The 14,264-nt window shown below is 29.5% G+C and overlaps 1 protein-coding gene across 1 annotated transcript in view; it reads left to right on the forward strand.

Annotated features, from left to right (window-relative positions):
- Positions 1-1,378: 1,378 nt before the first annotated feature.
- The window catches only part of LOC130901791 (NGFI-A-binding protein homolog), a 33,054-nt gene continuing 20,168 nt past the window's right edge, over positions 1,379-14,264 (forward strand). Inside the window, exon 1 of the mRNA XM_057813395.1 lies at positions 1,379-1,728. Within this exon, the coding sequence (XP_057669378.1) occupies positions 1,497-1,728 (232 nt within the window). The 5' untranslated portion in view covers positions 1,379-1,496. The remainder of the gene's footprint in view (positions 1,729-14,264) is intronic.

Below are 14,264 nucleotides of genomic sequence, written 5' to 3' on the forward strand. Positions count from 1 at the left end.
TCATTAATCTGTTAATCACTTAAATTTGGGTTTAGGATAGAAAGAAGGATCCTTGCACAAAGGTATATAAAATATATCTTTTCCTCTTTCTTCCTGGGAAAAATATTTTTGATTTTGTTCCGCTTTCGTACTGTATTAATATATTTGATAAAATCAAAAACAATAACTTGTAAAAAGTTCTAACTATACTAATATTTTAAATATAACGAGATGAAATATACTAAATGTATCATAATACAATATCGTACTAATAATTCAATTAATGACATTGTAGAATTCTTCAATTGTGCAATATGTCCTTTCTTGAAAAAATGCCGTCGTCGATATTCGGAACTTACTAAATCTATTTGTTGCTTATAATTCTAAAGATACCTAGATGATAATTTTTTAGCATGAAGGTTTTAACAGGTCAGAGGTCGGTTGAGCAATAAACATCTTATGACATTACCTAATGCTTGGACTTTCAGTTAAATTGTAAACAGACGGATTTCAATATAAATAGAGTAGGAGGAGTTAAAATTTTGTATTTTCAATACAATGTGAAGTTATGAAGTACATTATGAATAAATTGAAATAAATGAATGTAATAAAAAAAATGTTAGATTTTGGCAAAAACGTCAGGAATCACGGATTTTTGCTCTGAGGTAATTGCATCCTTCATATTAGATAACTAAATAAAACACTCAAAGTTTTAGTAAATAAATTTATTAGAAAATATCGAACAGAAATATTAAATAATGTAACAATAATAACTACACTTTTTATGAAATTGTTGATATAAAATCATAACAATTATAGACTTAGCGTTTGAAAAAATTATCAGAAACTACAAGTAGTACGGTGCTGTATATATTCCTAGTGCATTTTACAGCTACAACATTGTTAGTGGGAAATTCGAATTCCCATTCTTTATACAATATATGCGTTCTTGAAAACAAAAGTTATTTGCTTCAAATAATTATTATTTTATAAAATAGTAGCAATAATGTGATCTATAATAAAGAAGACGCGCTAAATTCGTTTTAAACCATCTACCCCACATCGCCGTTAGTTTGATAGATGCAAATGAAAGAGCAAACGAATTTAAAGTCTTAACCGAAATTATACAAAAAAATGGTGTTGCGTACTTTTCAAAACAATTACTATAGCCGAAAAAGAGTGGGGTTAGCCCTAGTGGGTAGGGTGTATGGTAGGTAAATCGAGAGCGTCGAGATTATATCGCGTAAGGATATAAGAATATTGGAACAAGGATGAAAAGGATAAAGTCCGGTGCCGTGGTCGGACGAAAACCCTCAGTCAGAATCTCGAGCTTCCGCAAGTAGAGGGGATGAGAGCGCGTAAAAGTGGGGAGTAAAACAAAATAAAATCGTCTTTTGGTGCAGTTCAAGTTTCAACGGTTCGTCAGTTTAATACTGCAACTGAAAACAACGAATACGGAAAAATATAATTATTGTTATCCTTATGGTACAATTTTTAAAAAAATCTAACAAATAATTATGGATGGACTATCGAGTAGCGAAGAGAACGGCAACGTTCCCGCGCCTATTTCGAGTAGTTCGGGTAATACAAATGTTCCGGTGGTGTTGGGAAACTGTGCTAGTGGTAGTTTAAGTGCTAGGCACTCACCAAAAGTGTGCGTAACGCCTGCTTCACAGATTCTTCTCCAGAGAAATTCTCTTTCTCCGAATGTTCCAAGGAAAGTGATGAGCAAGAACAACAACAACACAAGTTAGTTTATTTACAAACATAACTGACCTTATTTTTTTACATAACCCTAAAAATTTGTATTTGTTAACATAATTCAAAACAAACTTCAGTTGATCATATATTAAATGATTTACTACAATACCTAAATTAACTTAGTGAAAAAGTGAGAAAATTTCTTTTGTAATTTTGCATTGAATTAGACTTTCCACTTTCAAATAGAAAAAAATTCTTTAAAAAGTATACATATGGGGGTTACAAGTTTAGATTTCTAAAAATACATACTAACATTAAGTTACTTTTTATAAATTTTCGTACCCTGTCGAATTGATTTTATTGGTATTGAGGTTAGATTTTTTTAACTATAAATATTTGTTGGAATTGTACGTAGTTAGTATTTACCATATTTATTAGTGATTTATCACAAATTACATTCGATTTAATTCTTTTCCTTTGGCAGAATTTTGATCATTATATGTACCTAGAAAGAAATTTAATATGGCTTAATATAAATTTTCTAGTAATATTCCCACTGATTTTTCATTGTATGTCAGTTTTTTCTTCCTTATATCGACATTTTATAATAATAATATGATCGTTTGCTTTTTCATATTTTATCATTCCTGTCTTTGTCTATATAATTATGATTACCTAATAATCATAAAATTTCCAAAGTATACATTTCTCATTCATATGTTCCAGTAGGCTTTTCTGTAGAAATAATTATAAATTATATCTGGGAACGTACTTTACACCTAATGATCGTACTAGAACTAACCTATGTCTTTGCAGGATACACCGATTGATATTCACATACTTTTCTTCACTTTGCTTTGCTCCACGTTGTTTGTTAGGGAATCCGCATTCTCGCCGCACAATTTTGAATGTGGTATACTTAAATACCTCAAAACTTTCAAACTTGGAACATTAACTAAAAACAGACGTTTTTTGTTTCTTATATCCTGTTTTGATTAAAAAAAATTAACTTTAGCCATAATACTTAATTGAAATGAGCACTAGTATTTCCACGCAAATGAATATTTTTTGTATAAATTCATACCTACTTTAAAGTTCGATATTAAACCTTTTACATTTGACACTATAAAAATCATATTTAGAATTACTTTGACCCAGAGGCGGATTTAATTTATTCAACTGACGTATTCGTTTTTATATTGAGTTATTTCAAGTCTTGGCTAAAATTCACTGATTGCTTTATTCCAAGGAATCTCCAGTACTACGTCTCCTAATTATATTGCAGAAATCGAGTTTTTGGATATGGCATCATCGATTAGTTTGAGAATTACTACTATTACTAGACTAATTGCATTATATTATTCTCTGAATAAACCACTTTATAATTATAATTAATATGAGGATCTCTTTGGAGTTCTATTCCCACAACAGAGGCACTGATTAATGTTTCTTAAAAACCGGCCACTTTCTTTCAACACAGGCAAATATGATTTCAATATTGTTTTAATGTTCAGTATATTCAATGTATAACAATTCATATTGCCATCGAGTGAATCAAACAGTCAAATATGTGAAAATTATTTTATATTTGCGCCACCAAATTTTTTGAATCGTAAGTCGTAATTTTGAAGTTAGTCACTCCATCATCGACAATTTTGAGAACTCATCTTCAACTCTAAACTTATAGCATAGACATCAATATAAGAAGTAAAGGTAATTTTACGTTAAATGCAAGATATGTAAATATCATGGAACATCTACTTAAAATGTACTTAAGCTTACTTATATACTTAATAATAAAACATTTTCTCATATGCTACGGATTTAAGCGGATATATTGTGCAAGTTCAAATAAATATCCCTAATATTCAATAATCTACGACTAATAAAAGAAATATCACTACCTGTGTGTTGCGGTTATATTTCAAACAATACGTTGCGAAACAACATTATTCCTCAAACTGTATTTTATAAAAAATAACGATAGTTATTTTTTATTTCATATGAACTGAATATGACACTTTTAAAAGTTTACTGATTTGTTTAAGTATACATATTTCTCTTTGATTGCTCTTCGTTCTCGCGTTGCAACCAGTAAATTTTTTGATCGCACAATGAACAATTCTAAAATAACGGTTCTGACTACGACTAGTTGTTTTTCTATAGCAATAAACATTTCATTCATATTCGATACAATATTATTTAAAAATATTACCAAATTTACACTATGCAACTTGTTTACTTTACTGTTTTTGATATTTTCTGAAACTTTTATGTTGTAATCCTTGAACTCTTGTTTAATTGATTTTGTAGAAGCTAAAAGACGGTTTGGGTACATTATTCGTTGGAAGCTAGGAGGAAATATATGGTAGTGCTATAAATCTAGATTTTGAAAGAAATGACAGGGAATTGTTAGCAGAGAAACAGAGACTAAAAATATTTCGAAAATCAACAGTAGAGTCTTCGAGTGCTAAGTAGGAGGACAACATAATTAAGCTCAGCGGAGGCACACAGATTTAACCTCCGTCGTGGTTAATGTTATAAAATACTGATTGTCTGTGATCATTAGCGACAGGCTAAAGCTTGTAAAACACTTATTTTTGTTGTTAAACATGTTCGCTGTACATTTTATATTGCTTATTAAGACATTTTGTCGTTTTTGATCACAAACTGGATGATGAGTTTAATTCTCCTAAAACCGTTATTATCAACGTATGTTGGTTGATACGCATCAGTTTTGATTTTAATAATGTGTCTAATATAAAACGACTGTTGAAGAATGCTGAAAAGAATAATTAGAATATTTTTGGAATATATTATATTGTATTTATTTACAATTCACAATTATTTAAATATTAAATAAAGGGTGATACGAAAATGCAGAGCCACCCAAATCATCCTTTGCAGTTATTGAAAATAATCTAAGGAAGATTACTTACAATCTATTTAAAAATGCTCTACTTTCTATATTTTCCCAGCTTCCTATGTTTTTGTAATTCCCCTCATGTCTTTCAAGTATTTCATCTTGACTGCTTCTTGTTACTTTATATTTTAGTTGTAACATCTGAAATTGACTTGTATACGGTTTGTATAATATAAATGTTTATCTTCACAACCAAATTCTCTTCATGTTTTAATAATTACATTTGGTTAGCATCATTAATATCTCTGATCAGGACCATTTATTTTTAATCGTATACCAATTTTCACGAAAGTCTCTATGTATTGCAATATTTGAGGTCATAGAACAATGCTTATGATTTTTTTCGCGCCATTTTATCCTTCCTTTATCTTCAAGTGGCATATCCATCTAAATATATTTTTAAATCAATATAAAAATAAAACATCTCAAAAATTCAGTCACTCTGTAAATTTAGAATACATACATATATATATATATATATATATATATATATATATATATATATATATATATATATATATATATATATGCAAAATTGTAGGTATGTTTTGTACAGGAAACGGATATACTTTGGTTAACGAATAATCTACCTGAATATCATATCTAATCATTATGAAGACAAAAACTATGGTCATTGTTAGTATCGCAGCAATTATGAATTATACTGAGAACAAAAAGTTTTTTTTAAATTTTTGTTCTTTCAAATTATTATATCTATCGTGACAAGAGTATAAAAAGATCATTTTCTCGAGATAGTGTATAAGGGGGTAAAAAGCGTAGCATTATACGTTGTGGCATAGCTGGACTTATTTCCTAAATCAAATACAGAAGTTTTTTGCTGAAATGCAAAGAGTAAGATGAAATGATATGAATACTATTTTGCATTTTTTCACTTAAAAAAACAATATTTGATAGACACAAAAAACCGGTACTCCGCCTATAATGTCCCGGTCCTATATATCCAGGAAAAATAACAAGAATCGCCTCCTAATTATGAATATTATTTAATAAAAATAAAAACACAAAATGTTGGGTTTTCTTAACAATCACTGCCAATAGATCATTTCCTTTTCTTTCAAAACATAATTGTAGAACTCTACACAGTCCATCTTATAGTTGTAGAGAATTTGTAAGATTGACTCAAGGGACTCCACTTCCATCCTGCTTCTTTCATCAGTCCATTGTATAGTCATGAAAGAAAAAATTCTTTCTATGTTTGCGTTGTGAGCTGGTATTGCAAACAGATTTTGTGCAATGTTCACAATCTCGGAATATTGGTGAGGATTGTCACAATATTTAGAAAAACTCACCAATTTCTCATGACATTGCAATGGGGATTCCTTTTCGTCATTCCACTTTTCAAGGTTTTCTTCAGTGAAGTTTTTTAGTATTCCAAACGGATCAAATAGAATGGAATTTTCAATTTCAATTTTCTTCTCTTTCAAATAAGCAACTGTATTTTCAAAACTTCCCCATTTTGGGGAAATATTCCACACAGGTGCCATAAAACTTGTCAACTTCCTCTATAAAATTTTGTTCAACTGATTGTGATACTTCTGCTTTTTTAAGAACTGATTTAACATTAAAAGAGATGAAATTCTCCTCTTTTCCTCCTGGTAACAGTTTCAAGGAAATTTTTAGGACTTCCACTATCTCTATTACACTTTTCGTGCTCCCTTCAATTTTCTTTATTCCATGCTGGAACGTGGAAAGTTGGCTGTGAATAAAATGAGCTTCACTGATAGGATTGCTAAAAAATTGAACCAATATGTTTTTGGGCCTTTTTTTTTCATTTAGGAAAAATTCTTTTAGGGGTTCAATCAGTTTGATGACTCGTTCAACTGCTGGAAATAGAGATTACCAGCGAGTTTTCGAGTGACACATTATTGTCATATATTCAGTTCCTACGTACTCACAAAACTCCTTAAGCCTTTCGGTTCTAACGGTGAATATAGAAAAGTACGAGAATATTTTGACAATGATAGTTTTAACATCACAGCTCATAGTATCAGCAGCGTCTGCCCACAATTGTGTAAAATATGCGCAGAACAGCATATTCCCTAAATATTTTGTTACAATGCTGCCTTTAATTTAGTTACTTTTGCCTTTTCTTTCTAGACCACCGAAATTGGTGTTTGTATTGTCTCCACAAAATGCGACACATTTGTTTTTTTCAAGAGCCAACCTTTCCATAGTATTTAAACAAAATGGTGAAATTTCATCATGTTAGGGAACTTACTCTCAACAGTTTGGACTGAATTCCTTCAGTAATATCGAAAAACTGAACAACGAATGGAAATATTTTTGCAGCTTTATTGTTGCTGGCATCAGTAGAAATTCCGTAAAAAACAGACTTTTTGATTCTATCAAGACTTTCCTTTAAATTCTGGGGAACTGTTACTTTAGTTCTTGCCGAACTTAACTTAAATCATCAAACATGACGCTATTAAGCTTATTAGTACAATCACTAGATCTGAAACTTTGGTGATGTTTTACCGTGTGGTAGGCTAATGTAAGCTCGGCTGTTCGAACTTTGATGTTTTCACTTGACTGTGGTACAACAAAATAATTTTGTAACGTCTTACTGCTGCTCGGAGCACTAAATCTGTTAATATGTTTTTTTGACTTTATGTGATCAACTATGTCCGAACGCCCACCTTGACTAATACTAATAAAAGAGTTACACACAGAACACTCTGCTTCATAATCGAAACGACCTCTCTTAATAGAATAATTGTCACTGAATTTGCACGCACGTTTTGGCATTGCGATGAATCACTATTAATAAACAAGAAAAACCGGTATTGGTATTACTTTTACCTGACATAACCTCAACCACTACTATTTTGGCTGTAACAGCTATAACTAGGTTAGTGGGCGTTGTTAGTTCATATGATTGCCAACAGGTGTAGTGATTGTAGCACCACAGCCAATCAAATGCAGATGTGAGTCAAAAGTAACCGAGCAAAATCTAAGTTAAAACCTAATGATAAACTTTATACCAAAATTCTTTTTCAATCTAAGTTTTACTAATAGGGAATGCTGTATTTTATTTAATAAAAACAAACAAGTATTGTAGTTTATTCTTTTGTTCTAGTTAAAAATGTAACGGAAAATCTTAAATTATATCTAATCCTGCTAAACTGTATAAGCTTTGCAAGTACTTAATTAATTATATGAACATAAGTCTGAAACATAAAATGAGTATATTTGACGTCATTATAAAAATGTTTTCAAATAATCCTAGATAATTGCATAAGAAATTTCATTCCGTAATTTCATGCAAGCTATTATTCTTTTTTAAACAAAGTAAAATAAATGAAGAGGAGTAGTACATAGTGAAATAAAATCTGTAAGTTCAATAAAACTTTTGTCCTCGACTGTACTTTGTGAAACTCCAGTCCGCTATGAAATTGTCTGAACCGGTGAATGAAAAACTGTCTCGGAAACTTTTTACTGGTGGTTTTTTTCTCTAGACCGACAAACTCGTTGCCGACTAGTTTTTACCCTAAAAATTTTTCGAGCCCGAGAAAAACTCTAAATTATCGATTTCATAGCGCTACCGAAATTGAAGTGGGCATTCCACTCTACAAAAAATGCACACAAAAAGTTGTTCGATGTATAAAGAGATACAGGACCGAACTTTAACTATAATTAAGAGAGATAGACAACAGCTAACTTAATGTGACAAGATTAAAAATATACTTAAATCAAAACAATAAACACAATTAAAATGAAGGAGATATTATTAAAATCATGTTCAAAATACAAATAAATTAAAATTATAAATACGGAATCTAAGGTTACAGAGACATGTAACAGGTTAAATAAACGAAAGTAATATCGGAAATATTATTGAATCTCTGTTTGTTTTTGAATTAGTTTCTTGATGACTCTCATCCTTTATTTTTTGTATGGCTTTCCATAGCATATATTCATAAATAGAGCTCTAGACTTTCAATCAAAATAATATATAGTTTTTCGATTAGTGATAATAAATGTTTTTTCTTAAAATACATGAGATGTCAGTAGAAGTTACTTATTGGATCACGGTATATCCGTAAGACTAAATTAAAAGACATTGAGCAGTGTTAAAAAGGGTAGTCAGCCACATATTTTACCTAAAAATATTTGAGAATTATTCACTAGAATTTAATTTTAATTATTCCTATTATCGAATTGTCATTTTAAAATTTTTTAAGCAAATCATTAATTTGAATAATTTATTTTAATAATTTTGAATGTATTGGTTGAAATGTAGAAACTCAATTTAAACTCAATTGTACATAAATACAATGTGACAATTTTCAGCCCTTAATAATAATTTTTTCATGGATCATAATAAGCTTACCTAATTCCGGCTTACCTATATGTGTGTGAAATTGTGTTGAGCCCAGTCCTGAGAGATCTGTCTACGATATTAAAAAACTTATCCCATTTGCTTGGCCTCGATAATACCGTACGATTCAAAAGACGAAAGCAAGTTTTTGTGACAGAAGAAATATTTTATTTTCTTGCTTCATATCATTTGTTCTTCGTTCTTTTCAGTTAACTATATCGAATTTAATAAATAAACGTAACATTGTTTTTTTTTGTTTTTCTTTCACCTGAGTTCAGTCTATCATATTCGTTTTTGACCTCGGATTATACCGAAGTTTTCTCTTAAAAAACTCGAGAAATCAATATTAAGTTTACTTAGGTTTTCCCAGTGTTTAAAAATTGTATATGAGCTGTGACTAAAGGTGCAAGTGACTAAGTATTACGTATTGGTGTTTTTTGTTAAAGTGCTGAAATTGAATATGTCTTTGAAAGGGAAACTTTTTATAAGGTAATTGGACTCCGGAATCTATTGTCGTTCATGTTCTATATTAACTAGGTACTCTCATTCATATTCCGGTTTACTCTCTTTATATTTACAAGTGGTAGGTATGTAACTTCCCGAAAAACAGACATACTTTTTTCATGACGTTTTTGTCTTAAACCGTTGTTAATAAATATACAAAATTTCATAAAGATTATGAATTATTGTTCCGGTTATCATTGTAAGTCATTCTATTATATCAACTTATCTACATGAACGTTTCTACATACGCGTTTTCTTCTATTATAAAGAAGTTATTACATTCACAACGAAATTAAGAGTATATAGGTTTAGGCCACTTGACATAGAACAAAACAATCAGATCAAATTGCATATGATGAATCTTGCACTCACAAACTTTCGTCTTTTTATTTAATATGGAAGAACAGATCACACGAACAATGTATAGGTTTCTATCACATATCGTGGCGTTATACGAACTTGATGAATGAATAAATTAACGCCTTTCTTTTCTTTTCCATTTTCATTTCTATATTCATGTTTAGAATCATAGCAATTTATATTTGTACTTATCTAATCGCTCTATATGCTGTCCAAGGTCAATTGATTTCCACGGAAATTGGGCCGCTCCTATATTTTCCAAACTGATTTTCATCTCTTATAGGTATCAACAAAATTGAATAACCGTTACCAAATACATAGAAAAAATTAAGATCGTCTACGCCAACAAACTCTTCTAGTAAAAAATTGTAATGGGAAACTACATTGTTAGCCATTCTAATACTGTTATGACTGTGTCATTATGTCACTGACTATAGGTACTTTTTAGCAATGTAATCTACAAGGAAAAATATTCGAAAGTTCGAAATGAGACGAAATAGTTAACAGTTAACTGATTGCCTCTTCTCTACAAAAATATCCATAATCATCTATTCGTATTCGAGGATATAAAATGAGAAATCTGAATGGTAATGATTAATTTTTCGTAGGTTACTCGTATATGCGGCTTATATGCATGAACATATTATTGAACATAATAAGGTGGATTTTTTCAACAAAGCCTCTCTTAATATGTTCTTCATTGATGTAGAATGATAGAAAATTGATATATTTATATTTTACTGCATTTTAAACATCATATATATATATATATATATATATATATATATATATATATATATATATATATATATATATATATATATATAAACAAAAATTAATTACTTTTTGACTGAATCCATAAATATACGAAAATAATTTTGCTCTACTTGAAACTTTTAGTACAATGATTAATCTCGCTATTCATATTTCTGTAAATGTTGAAATTTGTCACCGGAATGTACAAGAAGCCGCTACTACACTGAGAAGCAAGACATTTTTTGTGTCCGACTTGATCTTATACCTCTAGTTTTTTTGACAGATACCTCAACTGAAATTGGAATTGAATTGCAGCCATATTGCTGGTATTTATAAGAGTTTCTCTAGAGAGTTATATATTTATGTGCATTCTGACTATAAATAGTTTTTTTTTCCAGAATACCAAACACAAGTTATACCGCGATTATGCAAATCACTTGTTATACTTATATAAAAAATTATTACATTAACAAAATTGCGATATTTTATTTATACAAGAAACATTTCACTAATAGGACAAATTAAATTAAGAGGATCGTCCGAAGATATTACAATTTACTTACATACAAAGATTATTGAAATACTTCATCTTTAATGTGCAATAGGTCAACCAAAAAGTTATTGATTAAATGAAGTGGTGCAAAATTATTTAAATAGTATTAAGATGACAACAACAATTTTCCAGTTTAGCAACAGAGTAAATATAAATCAAAGATATGCTGCTTGCTGCAGGACAAATTTTTAACAAAATATATTTATATAAATATTAAACTATGAAGCAGATTAGATAGCTTTAGCTTATTTTAGATAAGGTTTATGGTAAACATAAAAATTTAAATATTTGTTTGTATTTTCATAAAATTACCTATGTACTAAATTGGTCATTTTAAAATGTAGTAAAATTAAACGAGTTCCGTTCTAGTATTTACATAATTAGGTATTGTTTTTAATTTAGTGAACAGATTATGTCTTCATTTATAATCAATATACAATCTCTTATGATAAATAATACAATCAATAGAGTAGTAAAATAGCATCTAAGTTGTACGATATGTTCAACGGCAATCAATTCTACCCTCTAACAACAAGCACACAAAGTATTCCCCTCAAATACGTTTATTCTTTATAATCATTGGCAAAAAACTCTCACCCCCTTTTGTTTCGAAAAATATATATATAGTAAACGGGTGGTAACCGTCACCCTATAGATTCTACCCCCAGTTGTTTACTGTAAAATGGCCTAAAAAAGCTAGGGGTAGGAAAGTATGGCGACTAGTTGTATACTTCCGTTACAAGGCGTGTTTTGCATTGTACCAAATTTGGTAGGTACTACTCGATCTAGGATTGGGTGTTAAATGTAAGGGGGTGGGTCACGACGTATAGGGTTGCTGTTTAGTGTACCGACTACAGGTAAATTGTTAACCTTCAGAGAAAGGCGTTTTTTAGGCACTAGATATAAAAAGCTACCTCGTCAAGAGTGGATATTCTTTAAAGAATGAGATGGAGGTACATACTCATCAGGTGTGGGATTCTTGTTTTTTTCTCTTCATGATGTAGTGGTTGTAATTTTTTCACGTCATAAAAACTACGTGAGAATATTTTTTGACATAGATAATTAAAAACTATTTTGCATTTCCGGTTTTTTCGTAATAACTAAAAAATGCATATGTGTGGGAATATATTTCCATGCAATTTTTTATTGAAATTTTATCGACATGCTAATTTCCTTTTTCATTACTATAAACTTTCAGTTTAATTTCTATCTATATTAAGTGGAGTACAAATGATGAGATTTTTGCAGCTCTCTGTTTTTTAAATACTGGATATTTACAAAGGAATATACTTTATACTGTTCGTTGTTTGACGTGGAAAACTATTTTTTAGTCAGTACAAATAATATTTCTAGAACTAATATAAGATAATGTTATATAATATGCAGATTCATTTTTAAAAAGTGAGAAGGTTGCGAGGATTTAAACTGGTTACGATCTTATACTAGAGGAAATATAGACAAATGATGTATTTATTTACTACTTAAATAATCAATTGATTATTTTATTTCTAATTATCTCATATATTGTATCTATACCAAGGGAACATACGATTTGGTTTTGATAATCAGTCAACCAGAATAGTAATAATATCATATTATCATTTTTACATAATCGATAATTGCCTTCACAGGTATTATTTACATTTACCTACTAGGTAGGTATATAACAATAATAAAATTATTATATATATATATATATATATATATATATATATATATATATATATATATATATATAATTTAAACTGATCATTCATAGCTTCAATCAATGTGTATTCGGAAAAGGGACTTATAATGTTCAAACGTTTGCTTAGAAATATTTATTATATCGAATATTTGAGAATTAGCAACTTAGTCTATTCGCCACTTTAAAAAGTAAATATTCGGTGTATTAAGAGTCTGTAACGCGGAAGTTGTCTGGTTGGATAATTAGTAACATTAGAGATACAGGGTAGGACGGAAGGATGGAAGATTAGAAATCCTTTCCCCAAATTTGAGTCTGTAAAAGTGACTCTTCATTTTGAAGCAAGAAATTAATTTGCAAAAATACAAATAAAGGAAAAATTCTGTCAAACTGAAAGATATGTTTCATATTGGGGCTAGTTCTTGGTTGTGCTCCACTTTCTCGGTTTTTTTTTATATATTGACCTAAAAATATTTTGATCTTGTGATATAATTATTCGATAGGCCAATACACCTTATCATTGTGAAGTTTTCCTTGTAAATCCTGGTGATACAATCAAATAAAGAGGCTACGGTACATTCAGTACAATTTTGTTTATTTATTAATAAATAGTGATAAATAAAGTTAAATTCATACATTATTTAATTACTCGCATTAATTAACATGAAATTGCTTCAGTGAAATTTTCCACAATTTGTGAGAAATCATATTACAAGAATAAACATCGTTTTCTAATAACATATATAATATGTTATGTGAAATGTATTAATATATGTGTATAAAAAATATTTTACTTGATACCGTGAAATATTTTTTACAATTAGATATGTGCATGACTTCAAGTTAGTTATATTTTTTTTTTAATTGAAACAAGCTCTATTAGTGCAAAAAGTTATACAAATAATTAAGCATAATTAGGGAGTCTAAAAAATTTTCATGTAAACTATGAATGACCAATTAAGAAATTTATACTTATTGGCAACATGAGATTGCGAAAAAATAGAAAACGGGTCGTGATTCTAAAAAGGTGGGCAACTTCTGTTATAAATAATAGTTTCGATATTAGTAGATCTAAGTTCGTAAGGTTACATTGTTCTTTTCATGTTATAATGATCCAAGTTTACAAAATAATTAACCTTCTCAATAACCTTCAATTATACTTTTATATCTATTTACAATAAGAGACCGTCCTGCATGAATTTTATTTAATCAAGCGACCCTTCGGATTAATAGTTTTTTTGTAAATCTTAACGTTAGACAAAAAATGAATATAATCCTCTTCGTTTGGGCCATCAGTTCATTTGCGTGTGAACTGTACAAAAACCCTCGTTGTTATCTATCCATTTAATATGCGAGAACACGGTGTGTCAACATGCCTATTTGAATAAAAGCACCCACGAAAAAAACCAGGTACATCATCTTTTGTTTTTTTTTCGGACCTTCCAAGACTTTACCCCTTTTCTCA

Source organism: Diorhabda carinulata, chromosome 1, assembly GCF_026250575.1.
Source record: "Diorhabda carinulata isolate Delta chromosome 1, icDioCari1.1, whole genome shotgun sequence".
NCBI lineage: Eukaryota > Metazoa > Arthropoda > Insecta > Coleoptera > Chrysomelidae > Diorhabda > Diorhabda carinulata.